This window comes from Macrobrachium rosenbergii, chromosome 7 (genome assembly GCF_040412425.1).
Source record: "Macrobrachium rosenbergii isolate ZJJX-2024 chromosome 7, ASM4041242v1, whole genome shotgun sequence".
Lineage (NCBI taxonomy): Eukaryota > Metazoa > Arthropoda > Malacostraca > Decapoda > Palaemonidae > Macrobrachium > Macrobrachium rosenbergii.
Window position 1 is genome coordinate 29,725,001 of NC_089747.1, and position 25,119 is coordinate 29,750,119.

General features: G+C 38.8%; 2 protein-coding genes across 2 annotated transcripts in view; one reads left to right on the forward strand and one right to left on the reverse strand.

Moving 5' to 3' along the window:
• LOC136840261 (uro-adherence factor A-like) overlaps window positions 1-20,512 on the forward strand; it is a 42,911-nt gene extending 22,399 nt beyond the window's left edge. Inside the window, exons 8-9 of the mRNA XM_067106894.1 lie at window positions 464-583; window positions 12,378-20,512. Coding sequence (XP_066962995.1) covers window positions 464-583; window positions 12,378-19,547 — 7,290 coding nt within the window. The 3' untranslated portion in view covers window positions 19,548-20,512. The remainder of the gene's footprint in view (window positions 1-463; window positions 584-12,377) is intronic.
• The window catches only part of IleRS (Isoleucyl-tRNA synthetase), a 173,882-nt gene that overhangs the window by 110,671 nt on the left and 38,092 nt on the right, over window positions 1-25,119 (reverse strand). The window lies entirely within an intron of this gene.

Here is a 25,119-nt window from a genome sequence, read left to right on the forward strand (position 1 = left end):
TTCCTGGAAATAGTTTTATTACTTCGTGATATTACACTACTTTGCATCCAATTTATTCTGTGGGACTTTTCACTTAGATGCAAAAAGAGAGCATTATTATTGTGACCTGTTCTTACTGAATATTTGCGTTGTTTCAGTCTGGTCTCCAATTCTTTACTGGTTTGACCTAAGTAAAATAAATCACAATCCATACAAGGAAGTTTGTATAAGATAGTGCTATCTTTTCGGGGGCTGTTTTTCATAAGCACATTTTTTATATTATTATCTGTGAAGGATACATTTGTATTAAACAATTTTAAAAAAGGTTTTACAGTTTGAAATCCAAAAAAGTGTGACAAACAAAGGGTGTTTGAGGACACTTCTTTTTTTCTTTCTGATTTTTCATAGAAGGTCCTCATAACTTTATTGTACAAATATCCATAATTCTTGAGTATCTGATGGTCCTTTTCAACTCCTTCTACAGGTTGTGATGGTGTTCTACTCCCTTTGCTTGGACATGGAGACCCATGCCCTTCTATGCAACACGCTTCACAACCTTCTCAACATGACTTATAAGTCATTCTTGCATGAAATGCGACAACAGGTAAGGGTCCATCAGGAGAGCGAGTCAGACAGTGTCTGGGCCCTTTAAAAGGCTCTTCTCCTTGTTTGTAATTTTTTTCAGGGATCGTCTGGGATGCTATTAACCTTTATACTTTAATATGAAAAGATAAGGTGCAATTGTATATTTTGCAGTTGTTAATCAATCTTTGATGCAGTATTACTTGAGCACATTTTGCATCATCTATAGCATCTGGCACCGCACGTTGCTCCAAGTAGCTGTAAAGGGAAAGAGCTGCACGAGAGTTCAGAATCAGACCAACTTTATTCTCAGTAAATGATATTTTTGACTGGACACGTTGACATAAAGCTAGTGACAGATAACTGACTGGGCATGTGGATGGAAAACTGGTGTCGGGTAAATATAGTGACAGTTAACATTTGACCATAGGGTAGCTTTGCAATTGGCTATTTAAGCTGGCAGCTAAACTGGATTGTGGCAGCAAAGCTTGCGGAGGTTTACAGGGCTTCCCCTCAAAAGAAACAAACAAAAACTGCAAAACAATATGCAACTTTTTATAGCTTTATGTTGCTATAAATAAATTACAAATGATATATATATCTTAAAAATAAAGTGAATTATAATAACATATGCAACCATTCTACACCCTTACTAGGTGGATACAATTCAGGGTGCTTTTAAGGTACTAGGTTGTTATAGAAAAGTGTGATGTAAAAATGACAAATTTTACATTTGCATTTGCAGATACAGTGCATAGAATATGCAATCATTCCATATCCTTATTAGATGGCTCCTTCTCTACTGATAAGGCACTAGGTTTCTATGTACAAGAAACCGTTTTGTTACACATCAAGTTTTTGTGGTGACTGGATTTGGATGGATGGACTTAGATAGGGTGACGAGGGGGCATTTATCAACTTTCATTTAGGTGGGTCATAGCCTGTCAATGGAGACCCTGTCCTTTTGTTCCTCGAGTTGGAATTTAAATGCTTTATTCTTGCACTTGATAAGGTAGGGGCCTCTGTATGGGACTGTTAGTGGAAGTCTGTGGGTGTCGTTGTGTAGGAATACGAAATGGCACACAAGGAGGCTTCTCAGCGAGTAGGCTACTGTTTCTTCACGTCTTTGTAGATTTGTGTGCAAGGCAGTACCTCCTGATGACCCTGCAATGTCTTGAGGGCTCTTCTTTATGTTGAATATAGCTTTGAGGGTGAAAAACTTGCCTGGAACACGGAGCGTTTTGCCAAATACCACTGCAGCAGGAGAGACATTCATTTCATCCTTTGGAGCAGTATGAAGACAAAAAAAAAAAAAAAAACCAAGGGCAGTTGTGACTTTCCGTCAAGGCTGCTGCATCTGGTGATAAGGGCAGCTTTGAGGGAGTGGGGCTCCACCACGTTGTTGGTGGTGGTATGGTGATTTCTTGACCCTATTAATTTGGCCAAGGCAATACATATCTATGAGATGAAAGCACGGTCCCTGATCGGAGGTTATACCACCAGGGAAGCTGAAGCAGCTGAACCAGCAGTTAAGTACCTTGACGCAGGAGTGTAAGGTTGCTTCTGACTTTGGAATGGAATGGAATGTGAAATTTAGGCTTGAAGCCAAGCACTGGAATCAGAGGGATTTTTCAGCGCTATAATGAATTTGGTTTGAGATGAATAGTTATGGCAATGAATGTATAAATTAAATAAAAGAATTATTTTAAAACTATAGTAAAAATTGACATTTGGCAAAAACTGATATTCCCCATAAAAAAATTATAACTTTGCATTCAGGATATGCATATAACCTTCACAGTGTAAAAAGCAAAAAAATAAATAAATAAATAAATAAAAAAATATCCATAAACATGCTTATATACACAACTAGAAAAGTGTATATACTACACTTGGCAACGTACCAAGAGGTCAATATTAAATTTCATTATAGAGGTTAATGTCTAAGGAATGCAACTATGTTATTAACAACTACACCAGGACCCAGCAGTTCTGCTATATCCCTGCCCACTAACCCATGTCTTTGCCGTGCTGCAGCATGCCTACGGCAATGTAATAACATGTGCTCCACAGTAAGAGGAGAGTCGCACTGTATACAGACTAGTGCAGTTCCTCCCTCTAAAAGGAATCTGTGGGTCAACTGAGTATGGCCAATTCTCAGACGACATAATACAATTTCTACCCTGCGGTTTTGTTGGAATCCAGATGGCCAATGTTCAATACTTTGTCTGATCTTCCTGTACTTTTTACTGTTGGCCAGAGGGGGAGAAGACCATTTTTGATATGTTATCGAATAGCCCATTTCATATCGGTAGCGGGAATATGGTGGAATAGGATGTCATTTTAGTAATGACATCTCTTGCTTCATGGTCAGCAAGTTCGTTAACTACAGTGCCTACATGGACAGGGATCCAGCCAAAATGGACTAATTTGAATTTCGCAGCAAGCCTATAGGCTACAACCATTCTTAAATATATTGAATAATTGAATGTTTAGGGTTATATTGCTTAATGGACATGAGTGCACTATAGGAATCTGCACCTGACCCAGATACCCGGGCCTCTACCACAGGGGTTAATACACCCACTGCAGGAGAAGGTGTCCCCCACTGGTCCCCTTGTGGTAGTAAGGGGTAGCAGGTTTAGAGCTCTTGCATAGCTCTTTGATTGGCCCAGTTGTTGTTTGGCATATCCAATGCTTATATGTTCAGCATTAGCTTTATTTACTGCTGACTGTTCATATTTATATGCTTCACAATTTTTATTCATTAGCCTTATGGTTGAGCTGACAGTTACTACACTTTGTTTTAGAACATGCACCATGGTCAAGGGCAGAGCAATTATACAAACTTTTGCATTCTTACATACTCATGAAGAGTGACCAAACTTGGAACAGTTAAAGCACTGGATAGGTTTCAGGAGGAAGGGTCTTACTTGCACTCTTTCGTTTTCTAAGTTTACATGGGATGGCACAACACGATTAGAGTGGCCCAAGTGTAAGCCAAACCTGCTTGCTAGGACCGAGAGTATTACAAGAATACAATCATCCCCACCCTAATCATATTATGGGCAAACTGGATAGAATGCTGAGTCCTATCCTTAGAGCCAGACCCCACTGGATTCTGTGGTCCAACCCTAAAGAATAGTTCCTCCCTTGAAATATCAATCTGATATCTCTCAGGTCTGAACATTATTGGGTAGTTGATGATCCTACCACAGTTCCCACTATTTAGCTTCGGGTATAAACCCAATCCCAGCTATGATATTCTTTTCCTATTTATCAGGTCTTATAAATTTTACAAAAAGTGAAAAATTCCACAAAATTAGTCCAAAGAAATATATAATTATACATAAGACTCTTGGACTCAAACCCGGGAACAAATTCCTGTGGTTCAAGAGCCCCCTCACCACGTCAAGGTGGTCCCACATGGAGGGGAATTGGCTGGAGTATGATCCATTTTGCAATTTATACATTTTGGTTGTTTCAAACAAGTACCATGGTCAGGGGCTGAGCAATATTACAAATTTTATTGTTTTTTGTAAAATCTGGATGGATGACCAAATTGAAAACAGTTATAGCACTGCAGAGGTTTTGATAAGAATGGTTTAACTTTGACCCTTTCATTTCCAAAACTGACATAAGATGGTACGTTGGAGTCCTCAAAAGTTAAAATGACCATATTTGCCCTTTGGAATTTTTCTTACCTTCCATACAGAGGTTGCACTAATTTCTAATATTTCACTTTCTGCTAATTCACAATGGTCTCTATCAAATACTACTCCTGAAATTCACATATGGATTAATTTCTTATATCATGTCATCTTTCTCGAACTTCTTCAATGTCAACATATGTGACTGGGTCTTTGATTTGGCGTGAATAAGGACACTGCCTTTACTAAACTGGAGATGTTACCCATCTGCTAAACTTGTAGTAACTGTGATTTTCCTCCCTAGCAGATACTACCAACCACATTGGAGGTTTGAGAGTTCTTTTAAGAGTGGCATTGTTCTGCGAATTTGGCTGAGCCACTTGTACCCATTGCAATGGTCTATAAACATCCATGTTTTCAGTAGTCTTGTCAGACAGTGCTCCTTTGACACTCGATTTTCACATTTTATATTATTAATATTGCTGCTGGCTTTAAGTGCAGCTTCATGTTTTTCAAAAGTTACCCATGCTTCTCATTTTCCTTCATTTTCATCAAAGTTCATTCTTAACTACTAGCAAACGAAACAGAGTTTCTTAGTCACATTCCAACATGTATGACTGGGTCTTTGATTTGGAGATGTTACCCATATCAATACCCCCAAGCTTTGTTTGAACGTGTCTGCTAAATTTGTAGTAGTTATGATGTTCCTCCCTAGCAGTACTACCAACCACATTGGAGGTTTGAGAGTTCTTTCAAGAGTGGCATGGCCCTCCAAATTTGGCTGAGCCACTTGTACCCATTGCCATAGTCTATAAACATCCATGTTTTCAGTGGTCTTGTCAGACAGTGCTCCTTTGACATCTGATTTACACATTTTTATATTATTAATATTGCTGCTGGCTTTAAGTGCAGCTTCATGTTTTTCAAAAGTTACACATGCCTCTCATTTTCCTTCATTTTCATCAAAGTTCATTCATAACTCTATTATTTTACCATAACTAGCAAACGAAACAGAGTTTCTTAGTCACATTCCAAGGGAATATGCTCTATATGTAATACTTTTAAATTATCTACTGTGTTACCACACTGGTAAGTTTTCAATTTGTGATGACTACCCTGAGAGGTAGTGCCACCACTAGAGCATTCCACATCCATGGTCAGGTTCATGCCAAGAGTTTTCATTCGTCTTGAGGCCTTGTCAGAGGTCGCCATTTGTGCCAAATCATCATCATCAAAGGGCCCAGGGTTACTCAAATCCTTATAGTCACTAGTCATAAAGGATCGAATAAAAAAAAGAGAAAAATTAAACCTGAAAACCTTAAAAAGATATCATCAGCCTTTCATGGAGTTTATTCTTCCACCAATGGCACAAGTGAGAACTGACTCCCAGTGTCCACATTCCTACCCTATCCCAAAGGGGGATGGCACAACATGATTAGAGTGGCCCAAGTGTAAGCCAAACCCGCTTGCTAGTACTGAAAGTATTAAAAGAATACAATCATCCCCACCCTAATCATATTATGAGCAAACTGGATAGAATGCCAAGAGTCCTATCCACAGAACCAAACCCCCCTGGAATCCATGGTCCAGCCTGGCAAAATAGTTCCACCTTTGAGCTATCAATCTGATATCTCTCAGGTCCAAACATCATCGGGCAGTTGATGATCCCACCACAGTTCCCACTATTTAGCTTCGGATATAAACCCATTCTGAGCTATGATATCTTTACCTATTTATCAGATCCAATAAATGAGCAAAATTGGGAAATTCCACAAAATTAATCCAAAGAAATAGATAATGATATATGGGACTCTTTGACTCAAACCCGGGAACAAATTCCTGGAATTCAAGAGGCCCCTCACCACATCAAGGTGGTCCAAAGTCAAGGGGCTTCTGACTTTGGCTGCCCTCTGGCCATCATGTGGAGAGCTCTATAGCCGTGAAGATGTATCTGGAGCCATCATTTCGGGGTAAGGGGACTATTATATCAATCTGGAAATAACCAAAACAACATGGTGAAATCCTGTGGGACCCACCAAAGAGATGGACAGCTATTTGGGGCTGGTAGTGAGTGGTGTCTTCTAGAAAGAGGCTATTTCAAAGGCAGTGATGGGCAATGTCTACCAGCAGGTTGGAGTGTCCAAGGAAGTTGGCGCCATTCAAAGGCACCTGCATGTCTGTGGTGATGAACTCCAACTGGTATTTCTTCCCTGGTAGGTGGGATGAAAGGATCTGGGGGCCCTATGAATGTGTGTCTGCCATTAGCAGCCACTAAGTGGAGGTTGCTGTCTAGGGCCTTGCACCTGTCTTATGTTGATGTAGGAAGGATAGACTGGAAGGCATCTGTGTCTGCAGGAACTTCCTGTTGCAGGTGCAGTTGACAATGTAGAACCTGGTAGAGCAGGTGGCATCTGCTGTTACTTCTTAGGTACCTACATTACTTGTTTTTTCTCCAGTTGTAACTGGCATGCAGTTCTTGGCAGCTTTTCTGAACCTGTGATGGTACACACACACAACAGCTTTGAGGGGGTACCATATCTGTCTTGGCTTGTAATTATGCTTCTGCATGGTGTTGGCTTGGTTTCCATCATCTTAGTCTTGGCTGACCATGTCTCAACAGATGCTGAAGGTGATATGTTGTGAGGCACTGGAGGCCTTCAGCAACTCATCTGCCTTCTTCAGGATGTCTGCCATCAATATGCCTGCTGCAGTGGAGAAGGTAACTTGGATGTTGGGTGGGAGGTAATGGAGCCAAATTTCTCTCAGTGGTTGACCTTTTTAGGTTCCCCATCCGTGCTGCATTTCAGCAGCATTAAAAAGGACTTGAGTTCATCTGAAGTTGTCTTTACTGTTGTGTCCCTCTAGTGGAGTGTTTAGCAAGCTGAAGATCAGTTGGGCACAGGTGGATGGGGGTAAGGAGGATACAGTTATCAGGAATTTGTGCAGGACCTCATAGGACACTCTTTCACCATGATTATTATTGTTATTCAGAACATGTGCCCCATTCATACGGAACAAGCCCACAGGGGCCATTAACTTGAAATTCAAACTTCCAAATAATATGGTGTTCATCTAAAAGAAGAGATCAGTTATTAGAAAAAAATAAATTAACAAATTTATAAATCTTCCTTTCAGCTTAGTCCCATTTCTATATGGGGTCGCCGTTTAGATGAGCTTCTTCCATCTACCTATGTGGTGCGCTTCTGCTTCATCAAGTCCCTTCTCTCTCAAGTCCTCCCCCTTACAGTCCCTCCATCTCTTTCTTGGTCTTCCTCATCTTCTACCCTGCTTTTATATCTCTATTGCATGCCTTCCAACATGGTCTTCTTCCCTTCTCAGTAGGTATCAGTACCATCTCAGTCTCCCCTTCTGCATTTTCTTAGATATTTCAACCACCTTTGGCAACTCTCTTATATACTCATTCTTCATCTTATCCTCCCTCGTTACATCTATCTTAACATTCTCATCTCTGCTGCATCCATTTTCTTCTTCTCTGTCTTTGTTATGCTTGCCATTTCTATACCATACAGCATAGCTTGTCTTACCACTGCCTTATGGAACTTCCCCTTTAGTCTTAATGGTACTCTTTTGTCACAAAGGACTCGAGAGGCAGCTCACTGCTTGTATCCAATGTTTTACTTCCTCATCCATTCTTCCACCAGCCTCTACTATAGACCATAAGTATTTAAACTTGTTTACCTTCTTTATTTCTTCTGCATCTAACCTTAGACTTTCCCTCCCATCCCCCTTAATGGTGGTACACATATATTGTCACTGACCTGCTTATCCTCATTCCACTATCTTCCCTCCTCTCTGCACACAACACCATGTCATCTGCATACAGTATTCCCTATGAAGTCCCTTTGGTTCTTTATGAATTTCTTCATCAGCTGTCTCAGACAGAACATACCATCTGTTGTTCCAATTCCTTTCATAAGTCCCAGCTGTTCTCTTCCTATTTCTAATTCCCCTATTAGTCTGGCATTTATCATTCTTTCTAATATCTTCAAGGTGTAGGACATCAGTTTAATACCTTTACAATTACCACACTCTTGAACATCCCCCTTGCCTTTGAAAACTGGCATCAATGTACTTTCTCCTTCACTTCTCTGGTACCCTCTCTTGATTTAAAATATTTTCCATCCGAATATAAAGGCTTTCCCCTACTTCATCTCCTAATGCTTTCCATACTTCAACTGGGATCAAATCCGGTCCTGTCACTTTCTCATTCTTCTTTATTAACAAAGTAATAGATAAAGAGATGAAAATGTGAGAAAATTATTTAAATACAAGAACTGTTTTAGGGTAGTAATGCATTTCATCTTCACATGAACTTTTGAAGTTCCAGTTGCACAATATCCTTAAGGAGACTGTTCCACAGTCCATCAGTGTGAGGAATAGAGGACCTCTGAAACTGAGAAGTTCAACAGCGAGGCACATTTACTGCATATTGCTGCTGCTGTTCAGCAAATCTGGTTGCTCTCAGCAGGGAAAGAGAATCAGAGATCCATTGCGAATGTGAAAGATCTGTTAAAATAAACTCATAAAAAATTGACAAACAACAGACCATCCGTCGATGGTCCAAGCCATAACTGCTAATGTTAGGAAACTAACCTACCACCATGAACCGCTTTAACTAAAAGGGAAAAATCTTTGGCAGAAGCAGACATCCACACCGGAAAACAGTGTTCTAGTAAAGGGAAGACAAATGGCCTTAAACAGGTTGAAGTGATTTTATTCACTGTTATAAATATACAGTATGAGGCCTTATGTACAACATGTAACTTGCATGCAGCATTTGCTGACACTTTCATTAGATGTTTCTCAAAAGTAAGATGTTGGTCAAAAGTTACATCAAGAATTGTTAAAGCTTCAGACTCATTCAGTAGAGTACCATCCACCTAAAGGGGAGGATGGGATGGAAAATTGTATGAGATCTGCTGATTAATAGTGTTTTAACTTTATTGAAGTTCAGCCTCAAACCCCACTGACTACGCCATTCACTAATCTGGTCCATGTCACGACTGAGACTAAGGGCAGCTTCATTTCTCGTGAGTGGAGACTTTATCACACCCACAAGTGTAACATCATTGGCATAATGAACAAGCTTGTTTTCCAGGCCAACAACCACATCACTTGTACTATAAACTAAAAATAACAATGGACCAAGAACTCCCTGTGGAACTCCAGACACAATAGGTCTTGGTTTGCTAAAGATCCCATCAGCAGCAACTTGCTGCTGCCTACCTATAAGGCTATCTTGAAGTAATCCTAAAGCATCAGACCAATGTGTGGTCCAGGGGAAAAAGAGTGTCATGGATCATTTCTACTTCAGTACCGTCTGCCTTCTTTGTAATAATTGTAATGTTGCAGAGGCAGAACTGTATGTTCACCTTATGGAAAAAGACAGATGATTCTGTTCCTGAGAATGGAAAGAGACCGAGTTTAACAATATTGCATATGGTTGTCTGTCTGCTGATGTCCTGTGTGATTTTTTCCTTACAAAGATTTTATTTGACAGTTCATCTTTATGCCCTTGGAGGATTAAGCCAGGGATGGGAGGCATTTTCCGTCTGTTATTGAGTTTGTTTAGTAGTATCAGGTCTATTAATCACTAGGGGGTTTTATGTGAATACTATGCTGTGTCTATCAGGCTATTGGAGGATGACCTCAGGCTCTTGAGGGAGAGCAAGGCAAGAGCTTGAGTTCCATGCTGAATCTGTTAGTGGCTTTGGTTTTGTGTGAATACCATGCAAGGTCTACCAAGTTAGTGGAGGATGACCTTGAGCCATCAAGGGAGAGTGAAGCCAGTGCTGAAGCACTGTATTTTGTCCATTAGTGGCCGTTTTTTATTTGTAGAGCATGGCTGTATTGTATCCATTAAACACTAGGGCGACTAGCATAAGGAAAAGAAAGACTCATTAGTTGGGAGCAAGAATAATTTTCTTCTCAGAATTGACCTGTTTTGGCTGGCTACACAGACAGAAAACTAGTGACTGGGCATGTTGACGGAAAACTAGTCTGGCAAATCTAGTGACAGGTAAACATGTGGCAATGGGTTAGCTTCGTGATTGGCTCTTACAGCTAAACAAGATTTCAGCAGCAAAGCAAAATTGAAGTCATGCTAATCTTTAAGGTGCAGTTATGCAAGTAGCAACACAGGGAACCCAAGTTTTGTACCAGTGTAGAAAAACATTGGTTACTTGGTGCAGTTTGGCAAGACAATGCTAACATTCACGGAAATAGTGGCACTGTCAACATCAGTTTAAAGCTACTCCAAACTTCTTTGGTGGCCACATTTTCTCATTAACCTGTTATGAGTGAGATAGAAATTTACTTTCTTCATATGTTAAGATTCTCCAGAACTAGCCAAAAGCTTGCATGCACGGAGAGTATGATTCGTGCTTGAACTTGGTGTAGAGCCACAACTTACAGAAACCCTTCCTTTACTCGCTTAGCAAAATGTAAAATTGCAAAAACTTGAAACTTTCAGCCACCGCAATAGCTTTCATTAATAGTATGAAATCCCACGACAGGATATTTATTCTTGGGTAAACCAATTAGACCCATATGAACCAAAGAGTTCTGAGCAAAGTGAATGGCATTTTAAGAATCTTTTTGGGGAAAATAATAGGCCTAAATACTGGCTGCAATCTTAATAACTGGCTGGTGGAAATTGCTCTGCCAGAAAAGCTAAGGCAGATTTGAATGTACAGTGTCAAACATCTCAACATATTACAAAGACAATGAGGGTTCTCTTCCCCGAAAGATTCTATAATTCCATTCAATTTCTGTACTTTTACTGAATACCATGCGTACCAGACCTGCCATTTTGAGATGAATAGTTGCCCTACATCTCTGTTAAGAATGTTGCCATTGGCAAAGAAAGTAGTGCCTTCTCAGCTGCCATTACTTTTTGTCTTGGTTGAAGTTTTAAGCTGATTTCCCATTACTTTTTATGTTGGTTGAAGTTTTAAGCTGATTTCCCATTACTTTTCATGTTTGTTTAAGTTTTAAGCTGATTTCCCATTACTTTTTATCTTGGTTGGAATTTTAGGCTGAATATCTCATCTTTTGGGCCCTCTATGATTGATTTATTTATCTTTCTTGCCCTGGTTATTTAATGATATCATTGAATGTCATATGCTTTTCTTGTTAATGCTATTTACTATCCTGATCTCTATATACTTAATTTGATGCAGATTTGTGAACTCTCTTCAATTTTCACTTTCTTCTTGTAAAGAAAGATTCTTGTATTTTGAAAAAAGTTCAGTCCTAGTTCATTCATGTGAAGCATCCGATACGCCAGTACGTTCTCTTTTTCATTATTAGAAGCTTAGCACATTTCAGTTTCTCAGCTTACTGTCTGAATTTCTTACAGGTTGCACTGATCTTATCAGAAGCTGACTAAGCATCCAAATTCATTGTGTTATAAAATCTTAAATATTTTGAATTTCTTGAAGTTAGGAGAAATTCCGAAAGTAATAAAACCGATCAAAAATTGATTTTCAAATTTGAATGTGTTTTTTTTTAAATAAATTCCAATAAGCGTTGATGTTGTCCTTTATAAGGGGTTTCAGCTAACAAAATAAATGAGAAACAATTTAAGTTTCGTCCATCAACTAAGACAGGGAGCTGTTTAAATATGTTTTTCATTTCATGTGGAAGTACCCTTCCCTTTAAGAATTTCGAGATTGCATAACAAACTCAGATCATAATGTTTCTGGTATTTATGGAGCAATTCAGTGAAATAATTTTGGGAAGTTTCTATTAGCAAATCACACCCTTAGGTTAGTTCCTGCTTCAGTGGATTTTACATAACAAAACTTGAAATATTCCATTGTTACTGTGCTTCTCGAATTTTCTTACTGATACATGGTTTTAAGAAACAGCATAGCAAACTTTGCTTATCAGCGGCAAATTACTTTCAAATTTCGATTTTGAGATAATTTTGAAATTCTAAGTTAAAACAGAGGACAGTAAAATGGCATACAGACACGATATTATTATCTGCCAACATTCTCAAATATAAAGATGTTCTCACCATTGTCAATAATTCTTATCAAATGTCAGACTCTCACTTCATAAGCCTGTCAATTTTATGAGAAGTAAAAATGGTTGTGATATCAAGTGATGCAAGATAAAATAATTTTCTTTTCTTATTAGGTTCAAGTTGATGCAGTAACCTACACTCTGGTCCAGGCTGTTTGGAGTGGCTGGATGAGCTTTGCAAACGACCCTTCAGCTATGCAGAAACTGGACAACATCAGAACTCTCAAGACATCCGGAAAGGTAGTCAAGGATGTGCTTGGTCGTTACCTTAAATCATGTCCGAAGGAACATCATAAGGGGATATCGGACTGGATAAAGAGAGGTTCCTTGAAAAAGCAGAAAGGGTGCCATTTCCCTAACGTGACTCTCACTTGCTTCAGCCCTCTTAAGAGGGAATATTTAGACAAGTTTGAGGATGTCAATCCCAAGTGGTCAGAGGAGACAGAGTGGATAAAAGCTGTATCCCCCGAAGAGGACATGATTTATGCTCCCCATGGCATTGATATGATCTTCCAAGATTGGGATTTTGTCCTAGTATGTAAAAATACAAAAAAGGAGAGTAATGTTGTAGAAATGTATCTAAAATTTCTTACTCAAGTATTCAAGAAATCCAGCCAGAAACTATTAAAATCAAATCAAGTCACTATCAACTTTATACGGGCAAATGTCAAAGATCTCAAAAGATCACATTCCATCATCAAAGGAAAGTTTGACAGAATTGCAACAGGTATCCATGCCGACTTACTGGGAACCCCATTTGTTCTGCAAGAACTAGGTGGTTTTCTAAGTACAGACAACACATATGCAAGGCTCATGACACACCACCGAGTATGGTCTCTGTGTCTTAACTGGCAACAAGATCAGCAAGCCCGTGAAATGTTCCAGAAATGTGCTAAAAACAATAAGCCTCCCGATCCAACTATAATGTTGTCTTCTCGCTGGTCTACATTCCGTCATTTTCTCCAAGCAGAGCTATTACATCACCTTCATGCTATAGATGGAAGGCCACTTGAAGTAGAAAATGTTCTGCATTTTCGAGATGTCAGCCATGCTTATGACATGTTACTTTCAGACTATACTCACCATTTAAATCGAGTTGTTCCTTTCCGTTTTCGTCCTGAAAAAAGAATGGTAAGTATGGTAGATTCTCGTCTACATACTTTAGAATGGCGTCGTGTTAGCCGCAGTAGAAGAAGCTCAGCACCAGCAGCGGCTCACCCAAAAGCCTTACCTGATACACAGAGTCCTGAAGTAGATCCTGCTTCCCGGTATGTTGATAACCTCATCACACTGTCAAGAAATTCACCTGTGCCCGTCCCTCCATCACCACCCAGTTCTGATAGTCGACCAACAAGCAGGCTTTGCAGTCGAGAAAGTTCGCTATCCCCTTGTCCCCCAGACTGTCCAACACCCAAGAATGACAGAGCATCAAGACCACGAACATCAAATCGCCCAAGACCAAGAAGCTTGTATGTTTCTACACGCTGTAAGAGTCCATTATTATCTTCAGAATTTGATTTTTGGGAGCAGCAAAATCTGATTGCAGAACAGAAAAACAAGAAGAAAGCAGTGCGTTGTAGTGAGATACCAGAAGGTATTAAAACTCGGGCTCAGTTATCTCTTGAGGCTGAACTTAAGCAAGCAAAAACAAAGGCTAAAAGTGCACCTGCATCACCACAGACCAAATGTAAACCAAGAATGGTGAAAGAAAAGGCTAGTGTTTTTGAAAGGGGTTCTGCAACACGATCAACTTTTCCAGAAACTCGTAAGCATGTTGACACCATTACCCCAAGTACACCAGTTAAAAAACTAGTGCTAATGTTTTCAAAAGCATTTGCAGCAAAGGAAAAAGATCCTGAAATTTCAAAACCTTTAAAAAGGAGCAGTAGTTTTCATGTACGTCGAGCTTCATTTGAGCAGGGTGACCAACCAGGAACATTACCAAAGGATTATACAAATTCCTTGAAGATAAATAAATCAAAGAATGCTCTAGAGAGTGGCATGTGCACACTTCCTAGAAAGTCCCGTCCTCACTCGATTGAAGTATCGAAATTTTCTTACCTTGAAAGCTGCATTGATAAGAGAGCAGAAGCAATAAATGCTGAAAAAGAAGTACATGAGAAAGAAAAGAAAAAGAAGGAAATAAAAAAGCCATCAACTCTAAATATCCCAGATAATCAGCATAACAAGAGGGCCCATGTATCACCAATCCGTAGCCTAATTGCAGGATTGAACACACTGAGTGTAAGCCCTGTGATGCCTCGAGCTGCAAAACAACATAAGAAGACCTTAAAAGATACCATCAGCATAAAACGTGATGAGCTCCGTCTAATCAACCTAAGACCAGGAAGTCCTCATCTAAACAGTCCTGTATCTACTTCACCACCATTTGATTCTATTGAAGCTATGGACTGGCCAGAAAACCAGCAGAGTTTAGATAAATCTTCACTAAGAAAGACCCCTACAGACTTTCCAAGAAAAGCTATTGACTGCTCAAAGAAAACTCCAACAGACAGCCCAGCAAGGACACCAGCAGGAAGCCCAGTTATTGCAAGATCTCCTATTATCAAAGCATCTCCATGTCCTTCACCTTCACCTTCACCTTCAATGCCAAGGATGTTTGCCAACTTGAAAAAGACCTTGAGGAAAATACCTCACGAACCAGAATATATTGCTCCACCACTCTACATATCAAAATCACCTACAATAATGCTGCACTCCCCCTCATCAGAAAATATTGAAGGCCACCCTGATCATTCAGACATGTATAACCAATCAACAGGCTTGGCTGTGCTTAAGTTTAATAATGGCAGCAAAGTGTCTAAGCTTGAAGATATATTTTCTCCTAAGCCCTCTCCAACCCGCAGTCAAGAAGACATTCATCAGATGTTTGCAAAAGAATCAAAAACTTCTGAAAAGGGACATAAATCAGGTCTCAGAGTTGAGACTATAAAGCCAGATATTGAAACCAGAGTTTTCCAAGAGGACTATGCTGATAATGTTTCAGGATTTTCAGAAGCAAAGAAGATCAATGATTATGAAAGTAGTGGCAACATTTCTGTTAAAGTAAAAGAGAAGTTCAAGGATCATAAAAGTGACAAATCTAACAAAGCAGAAACAGAGAAGATTATGGAACCCAAAAGAAATGACAAGACAAACAGAGCAGAACCAAGTAAGTTCAAGGACAATGAACAAAAAGGCACATCTAACAAGGTAGAAACAGAGAAAGTTATGGAACCTGAAAAAAGTGACAGGTTAGACAAAGTAGAATCAGGAAAGTTCAGGGATCAGGAAAGAAGAAACATTTCTGAAGAAAAGCAAGGAGAGCAAAGAGATTTGGGAACTAGTGAAAAAGAAGAGATTATGTCACCAGAAGATCTAATGGCAATGACATCTGCCTCTATGTCAGTTTCTCTGAGTGAAGCAGACAAAGAGGTATCGGATCTCTTTTCATACGAGGAATCCTTCTCTCCTATAAAACCTAAAAGGAGTTCTAGTGATATTTACTGTAACTCTGAGCCACTGGAGAATGAAGAGACGGCTTCTTCAGAAAATGAATACTCAGTTGATAAAGGGAGAACCAGCAACTGTTCAATGCCTGCCCTTGAGAATGAGGAAGTGATGACACCTGCAAAACCCTTTTCAGAGAAGAAACACACGAACAGCCCAGCAAGCATTGACAGCCCTAATCCAGAGGAAACACAAGGAAACTATGATAACAGAAGCTCATGTCAACTAGATTCTCCAGATATGGAGGATGAATGCTCTGCTCCTGTTTATAAAATGGTTGAGCGCTTTGCCCAACGTATTCAAGCAGAACAAATGCTGATTGAACGTCCTGCAAGTCCTAAAAGTTATAATGTTATATATAGGCATTCCTGGACCAAAACAGCAAATGAGGTAGCAGTACAAGACAAAGAGACTGTTGAAAATTCTGATAAAACAAAGCCAAACCAAAAACCAGAGGCTCTTTTAGAAACAGAACATCCAGTTGCCCCTCCAAGAATGAAGTCCCCAGAAGTAAAATCTAGTTTAAATAAGAAAAATAGTACAATGGACAATTCTCCAAAAACTGAAAGGTCAACAAAATGCAAACAGTCTACTGCTTTGAAAGAGGACAGCACACATAACATAAAACTACACTCGACTTCAAAAGATCAGAGTTCACCCCAAATCAAATTGCGTTCAATTTCAATGAATGAGAGTTCGCCTAAAATCAAATTACGCTCGGTTTCAAAAGATGAAGGCCTAAGTAAAATCAGAACTAGTACTCACATAGATAGTAATAAAGATATGTTGAAGTTCAAAAGTATAGAATCTGAAGATTATGTGAGCATACGAGACACTTCCAGTCCAAAACATTCATCAAGCCTGCGATCTACACCAGTTAAAGAACTCTCAACAACACCAGTTAACAAAATGGTGGAAAAATTTGCATTACAGATCAAGGCTCAATCATTGCCTCCTTCACCACGTGCAGTTCGTCCCCACTCAATTGGCACCCTGATCCAACAAGACTTCTTGAGACTATATTCGGAAAATCCTCCAGGAGATGAATGTAGACATGAAGATGATATTCATGAAAATTTGTCTCTAACAAGTGATTGCTGTGAAGAAACAATGTTTGACATTTCAGATGATGAAGAACAGAAAACAGGGGATATATGCATTGCAGCTGAAAAGAATTTAAATTCAAAATGTGATTCCAAGGGCAAAAAGGAAAATACTAGTACTGAAAAGAAAACAGAGTGGCAAAAATCAGAGACCAAAGCTGATGATAGAGAAAATGTAAGGTCCCCCTCACCAGCTCAGACAAGAGACACTAAAGAAGAAACTGAAGCTTTGCCCAAGAAACAAGAACAAAGCACTTCATCAAATAGATCAAGTGTACTCGCACAAAGAGAATCAAGATGTAATGAACGTCGCCATGAGTTTCTCCAGAAGATACGAGGGATCAGTGACAGCCCTATCCCTCTTGGCAAGAAAAAATATGGTGAAATAAAGGCGACCCTGAGCAAGAAGAGAAATATACTACAAGGAGAGAAAATATTTGCTGATGATCTAAAAAATTCAAGGGCAATGACAAGTAGTCCTCAGCTAGAGGATATGGCAATTGTGAGGTACACCATAAGCATTGATGAGGAGTCTATAACTGAGCGACTGCGAACACCACCCATCACCCCAAGAGATGATCCAGGTGGTGCTATTGGCCTCCTAGCAGATAAAGAAAGCCATGGCATAGATGGTGATTCTCAAGAACTCTGTTCAAATGAATACAAGAGAGTTGAGGAGATATTGCTAAGCTCTAGCAGCAGAACTTCATCCCCAGCAATGCCATCACCTAGATTTAATACCTTGCCAAGGAAGTCCAAAAGTAACCGCGTAACTTCCCCAACATCTTCGCTGAAAAAAATGCCAGGAAAAAAGAAGGTAATAGAAACTGACATATCTCAGCATAAGGTACAAATGCTGAAATCAAGTCGGACAGGTGGAATGGATAAGATGTCCTTCAGGCATTTTGTTAAAACCAGCATTGCTAATGAAGACTCAAATAGTGTACAGTCTGAAACAAATGTTGTAGAGAGTGGTAACCAAGTATTTGAGTATACATCAAGTGTTGAGATATCAACAGAAGAGTTTGAATCCAATCCTGAAGATGTTGAAGAGGCAGTTGAGGCTATTTCACTAACATCAGAAGATGATGAGCCACCCAAGCTACCCAAGAAAAAGCCTCCATCATACAATAATGACAGCCAAGGCTCAGATAATAGTGATAATGGCTATAAACAGTCTCCAAGGAGAAAATCTCCTATGGTTCCTGTACGAAGAAAAAGATTACCAAGTACGCGATCTCCAGCTGATCTCAGGTCTCAAGAGGAAGGAAGAGCAAGCCCCAAGACTTCAACTAAACATTACAGTGATGACAGCGATAATGATGAGGATAAAAATAAACAGAGTAAAACCTCTAGAAAGAGTAGTAACAATTCAAAACGCTTAGGTGAAGATCAAGTAAGGGTTTCCCCTTTAGGTTTAAGTTATAGTGATGATGCTAGACAAAGCCCCGACAGTGTCAATTTGAACTTTAAGGTTGAGATCCCTGATACACCTTTAGATGTCAACAGAGACATTCGACGTTTTATGTGGGGGAGCCTAAAGAAAAAGAAATATACCAGTTCTAAACTTGAAACCGAGAACAAAAAAGAGGATGAGCAACAAAGATGCACAGATGAAGGAAGTATGTTAAAATCTAGCAAGAAGCAAGAAGAAAATCAAAAAGAAATTAAAGCAGATGTAGAAGAAGAAACATCCGCTACATCTGTGCCTGAAATGATCAAAGAAGCATCCACACCATTGCCTGAAGTGAAAGAAAAGGAAGCCAAACCTGTACCTTTGCCTGAAACGTCAGAAAGTGAAGCAGAGCCAAAATCTTTGCCAAAAATGGTAGAAAAGGAGCATGCTCCCAGATCTTTGCTAGAAATGATGAAAACTTTGTCTGTGGAGGATCTACAAAGTTGTAATGAGTGTACAAACAGCCCATTGCCTGTGAAGAAGTCTGATAAAAAAATTGCCGAAACTTCACCAAAGAAAAACACTACACCCACGATTGTTGCTATGCTTCCAAAGCACAGAGCTGGTTCACCTATAGTGGGTCTGCGGCTTAGCAGAGAAAGCACAAGTCCTTCAAAATCTCCACCTCCAAGGACCCTGCCCAAACCCCGTAAAAGGGATTTTACTGAAAAATCAGGATTCCAATCAGTAGATGACATGTCTGCGATGGGAGTACCATCTCAAGCTGATGAGAAGAACTTCCCTCAAAGAAACAGTGTATGGGATGAAAGACCTAGGTCATGGGCAGGCATGGAATCTCCAGATGTCATGGAAGCCCTGATAGAGCAAGATTCACTCACAGAGGAACCATGTCCATCTTCACAGCAGGCACAGGAGGAACCTACTGATGCCACCTTCTTTTCAGAGGAAAACGAGGTCTTCTGTGATAGTCCGCCTGTGAATGGAGATGAAATACAGATACAGACATGCGAAGAAAAACCTGAGGTGCGACCAAGAGCAGGTGTTCTTAAGAATGGTAGAGACCGTAGTCGTGAATCACGACGAAGTCTGAGGGTATCTTGGGGTGACTTGCCTGAAAGGGTTGAATCGCCTTCTGAGGACGACCAACAAGAGGAAAATGAGCGGGAGGAGTCTGAGGGGCATCAGGACGAGGAGGAAGAAGAGGAGGAGGAAGAGGTGGAAGAAGACGAGGAGGAAAGAGTTACTCAACTGTAAACAGGAAATACTACAGATAATTATGAATAAGAATTGCTCTGTTTTTATGCTGTTTTTCAAAGTCTATGCATCTAAGGTATATTTTGCTTAATAATTTTCTCTCTAGCATTTCACCCCAATCATAGAATTTAATTCTATGTTAGATTATCAAGCTACTGCATTAACATTCTCATACACTGATTACAGGCTTAGATTTGTTTGCTTATAAACAAACTTTTTCCCCATATGACCCCCCAAAAAAAAATTAGAACAATCTCTTTCATGCAGTGAGATAACGATATCGGAATTCCCAGGACAGGAGCTAGAAAGATTATATCACTTGAAATCATATGAGGATTTCATAATAGCAGTAGAATAATTATACAGTTAGCAACAGTTTTACCTGACTAAAGTCGTTTTGCTCTTATTAACAGAAATTATCTCCCGGCATATCTCAGAGCCTTACAAAATTAAATTCAAGTGTCGTATTTTGACAAATCACAGTGCCTTCCAAAATGAATATTCAAAATTAATTTTTACAACTTCAGTGTCTTCTGAGTGAAAGTTCAAACGCCTTTTGGCAAATCCCGGTGTCTTCCAAAAGTAATGGTCAAGCACTGACTCTTTAAAGCTTTCAGCAATTGCCAAAATTGATATATCATGAGATCGACTTTTGCCCTCCAGAATTCAAGAGTGTGAGTACGGACGGAAACTACATATTGACCAATAGACAATACAATCTAGAACCTCATCAATTTGGTTACGGACATTTCGACCTCAAGTGTATAAAAAGCGTTCTACATTTCAAATTAGTATAGTGAAGTCTACAAACTTCGCGTGCTGCTTTTGACTTACAATAACAAATGAATGTGTACTGCTACCTATTCTCCATTTACATTTATTCATTACCTTGTACGTTAGCATTTATACTGTAGAAACCTAAAATTATGTATATACACAAACACACACACACATATATGCACTGTATATCTGTATATCTATATACATATATATATAAAAAATATATATATAAAAATTTTTTTTTTTTGTTCAGTATATATATATATATATATATATATATATATATATATATATATATATATATATATATATATATATATATATATATATATATATATATATATATATATATAGACACGTATGTAATCTGCCTGTCAATTAATTGACTGAGTCTGAACAAATTTATCTTCAAGAATCATCAGAATATGCGACATGGAAAAGATATAACGTTTCTATTAGATTAAGTAAATTAATTATTGAAATACTTGCCTATCTTTATTACTCACTCAAGGAGGAATAACGTGATTTTTTCTATACTCCCGTCATCAGGGGACGCGTTCATCTGCGCTCAGATGACAACAAAAAAGGTTCTGCGTAAACACAAAAATGATAGTACAAGTAATCGTAAGCTGTAAGTTACGTGTTCTCCTGTTCCTTTAAAATACCGAGGAACATCTATTTTGGTTATAATTCGTTGTTTGAGCGGAGGAATTTACATTATGCTTTAATCATGACGTGCATAAAATGCCTTATGCTGCCTCGAATTAGCAATTTAGACATTACCGTTTCCAACAATTATGTTGATAAGACATTTTTGAAAAAATAGCAAACATTTGTTGCTGAGCGAGCCTTCTTGTTTCATCTGTTCCATGTGAACGCAGCCTTTAAAGATCTAATGTGAATTAATGATCGAGGATGACACATTTCATGGATAAAGACAAGATGCTGCAACTGGTCTTTAATCGCAATCAGTGAATAAACTTTTCTATTTCGTGCCATAATTTCTGCTGTTGCGGTTATTGCTCATTTCATTACACAGATCGACTGGCAAAAAAAAAAAAAAAAAAAGTGGCTTTAGAGTAACAGTGTCGACTAGTGGCAATTCCAGAAAAAAATGGAAATCATGAAGTTCACATTGTGACCCCCAAAGCCACCATTTAATATTTGACCCACAAAGCCACCATTTAATATTTTGCCTCATTTCTGGTTTTTTCTTTGTATCCTGGTAGCCCCGTTTCATACAAAATGAATTTAATCTACTGGTACTTCACATTACTAGTAATGAAATCATTAGGAATTACTGTACTCCTAAAGTGATAAATAATTTAATTCATTCATATTCTCTGGAAAATTATTGCTAATGCTCAAGGAGATATTCATATTTTTCAACTGACATTATGACCGATTTTCAGTAAACACTGCCGTCTGTCATTATCCATGATAACCATACACTAACAGACAACCCACAATTGCACACACAAGTACACACAGACAGACACACACACACATACATATACACACACACACATACACACACATTATATATATATATACTGTATATTATATATATATATATATTACTCGTATTATCCTTTAATAGGACGGAATGGTTTAGTTTCGAGGTTCTTTAATTCACACTGTACAAGGTTTCGAAGATGTACAGTCTTCTTCGTCAGGTACTGATGTACTAAGGAGATATCAGCTACCCTCGGATGTTTATGTATGTGCCCCGCCTCATAAAAAAAACAGCAGATGTTGGGTGGGGCACGAACATATATACCCAAGTGTAGTTGATATCTCCTTAGTACATCGGTACTTGACGAAGAAGACTGTCTTTGAAAGCTTGTACTTTGTGAATCAAGGATCCTGGAATCTAAAACATACTCTCATACTGAAGCCTAATAAGAGTAATATGATATATACATACAGTACATACATACTATCTATATCTATATACTGTGTGTGTATATATATATATATATATATATATATATATATATATATATATATATATATATATATATAAAGTTAAGTATATGTGTATATATATATTATATATATATACATATCTATATATGTATATATATATATATATATATATATATATATATATATATATATATATATATATATATATATATATATATATATATATATGTTGTGTAGTATGATCGCATTCGTGGCACTGACTTCTTTGATACCGACTTTCTCATATTTTCTCACTTTTACTTTCAGTCTTTCTTCAAAATTCTGGACAAAGATTGTCGGGGTGTGGTTTCCATTTATTTCACCTGCTACGGTCCGTTTCGCCTGTGTCGCAGGATTCGTCAAGCAAGAACTAAGGTACAATAACATCCACCATTCCATTAATAGCTCTTATGGTGGATGTTATTGTACCTTAGTTCTTACTTAACAAAGCCTGCGACACAGGCGAAACAGACCTTAGCAAGTGAAATAAATGGAAACCACACCCCTACTGTGTCTTTATCCAGAATTTTGAAGAAAGGCTGAAAGTAGAAATGAGAAAATATGAAAAAGTCAGTATCAAAGAAGTCAGTGCCAAAAAGGCGATCGCCTACAACAAAAACTGTGAAAGAGAAAAACTCTCCCCAAAAAACACACACACAAACACACACACACATACACACACTACTTATATATATATATGAGGTGCAGTCCACCAGTGGTCATTACGGCTGAGAGGTGCAGCCTTCTGATCCTGTTTGCTAGGGCCATTGATCGCTCCTGGCATACCGCCCGCCCACCAGCCTACCTTGCTGCAATGGGTGTGCCAGCGTCCACTGGTGCCAAGAATAAAGGCTCTTTTACAGGGACAAGTAGAAAGGCAGGTCAAGTGTGCAAGTAACTTGCCGTGTGTAAACATATACTTACCTTTCTTAATTAGGCAAGTTAAGTAATTAGCAACTTGCCCAGCAAGCTCAGAGGCAAGGCAAGTTAATAGCCCGCAGTTCTATTTTTAGGCAACTTGCCTCCCTTCCCTCCATGCTGGCAAGCTACTTGCCACTTACTTGTCGTGTGTGAACACATACTTGATCTTCTTCCTCTCCAGCTCAGTTGCCGGACAGGTATTGTACATGCCAAACGTACACCACAAGCTGAGAGGCTGCTTGCTCGAATCATTTGTTATGTGTAAACAACACTTGTCATAACTACTTGCCTTTCAAAAATGAGAGCAGGCTATTTGCACACTTGACTTGCCTCTCTACTTGCCCCGTGTAAAAGAGCCTTTAAGGATGTGGGGCTAGCAACCTCGCCTCCAAAGAGGAAAGAGGCTTATGGTTAAAATATGTTCAACACGAACACGGCCGAAGACAGCCCTCAACTTGAACACAGGGTTACCAGAGTCGCTCTGCGTGTCCATCAACGAAAGGCATAATTCTTTCCTTCTTGCCGACACGCGGTGAGGAGCTCGTTTTTGGTAGTCCTTCTTTCTCTTATTTCTTAGGTAAAGATAGCCAAGGTATTTTAAAGTGAGCGAAAGGTATTCTTGAGGACTGAATTATTAAATATTTCAAACACATTATTTACTGGTTGATGGCCGCAGACTTTCACGTTCACGAAATCCGTCTGTAGACATTTGCCAGCTACAGTATGCTTTGAAAATGGTGTGGCCTAAATGTCCCCCAGATATAAAAATGCTTCAGCTGTCAATTCTGCCAAGAGGCTTTTGGCAGTTATGGGCTGTGAATTTTATTACACTTACATGTAATCTATCATTGGTTATTACAGCAAAAAAATTGATATATACAAATTCTATTGACGAGAAACAATAACGGTTTATTTCAATTAAAAAGGGCCACTAAAGGAAAAAGGAAATTTAATTCACCATTACACTGCGAGTCATATCAAATACTCTTCCTGTTGAGTCAGTGAGGGACGTACGGTGTTGTTATACCACAGTTATAAAATCTATGTCGGATCGTAAGTATGAAGTTAAAGTACATCCTTATATCATACAGATACATTTTTTCTTAAATTTGTCAGTGTGTTTTTCATGGGCAATGCTAAACGAATATGCAGATTTAATTCACCTTTACACACCACCAGTGTACACGAATGCCTAAGCTCTATTTAACTTGGGTCTAGCATACATTCATGTATGCTATACACACACACACACAGAGAGAGAGAGAGAGAGAGAGAGAGAGAGAGAGAGAGAGAGAGAGAGAGAGAGAGAGAGAGAGAGAGAGAGAGAGAGAGAGAGGTGTGTATGTACAATTCATCACAAACGGCAATTAGCTTACAATGATAAATTTCTTCAGAATTTTTAAGCAGCAATGAAGGATACATATAAAATTGGTCATGATGATACTGAATTCGCCTATCTTTATGCATATACTTCATGTACAAACGCTTTCTGTTCTCTTGTCGGTAGCAGCACCAGCATTTCCGGTAGCATTTAATTTTCGTTAAAAAAAAAAAAAAAATAGCACTCGAACAGATGAAAAGAGAAAGAGAATATAGTTAGTGTGATGTCAAACACACTCTCATTAAGTTCATTCAACTAATTAGTTTTTCCTTTGTTTCGTTTTTCATTCATACCTGACAGATAATAGATTTGCGTTTCCAGCTATTCATTGCTTTTTCCCTACGCGTAGGCCAGTTGTTCACGGTAACTTGTCATCCACGGCTAATATCTTTATCTTTTATTTTAGACGTGTGATTAAACGAATACTTGCGTCTTGGTATCAAATTTGTCGTCAAGATGCCAATAGATGTTAGCAAAACACTCCTGTGAAACGGCTCTACGCTGGTCCCACACAATTGACCA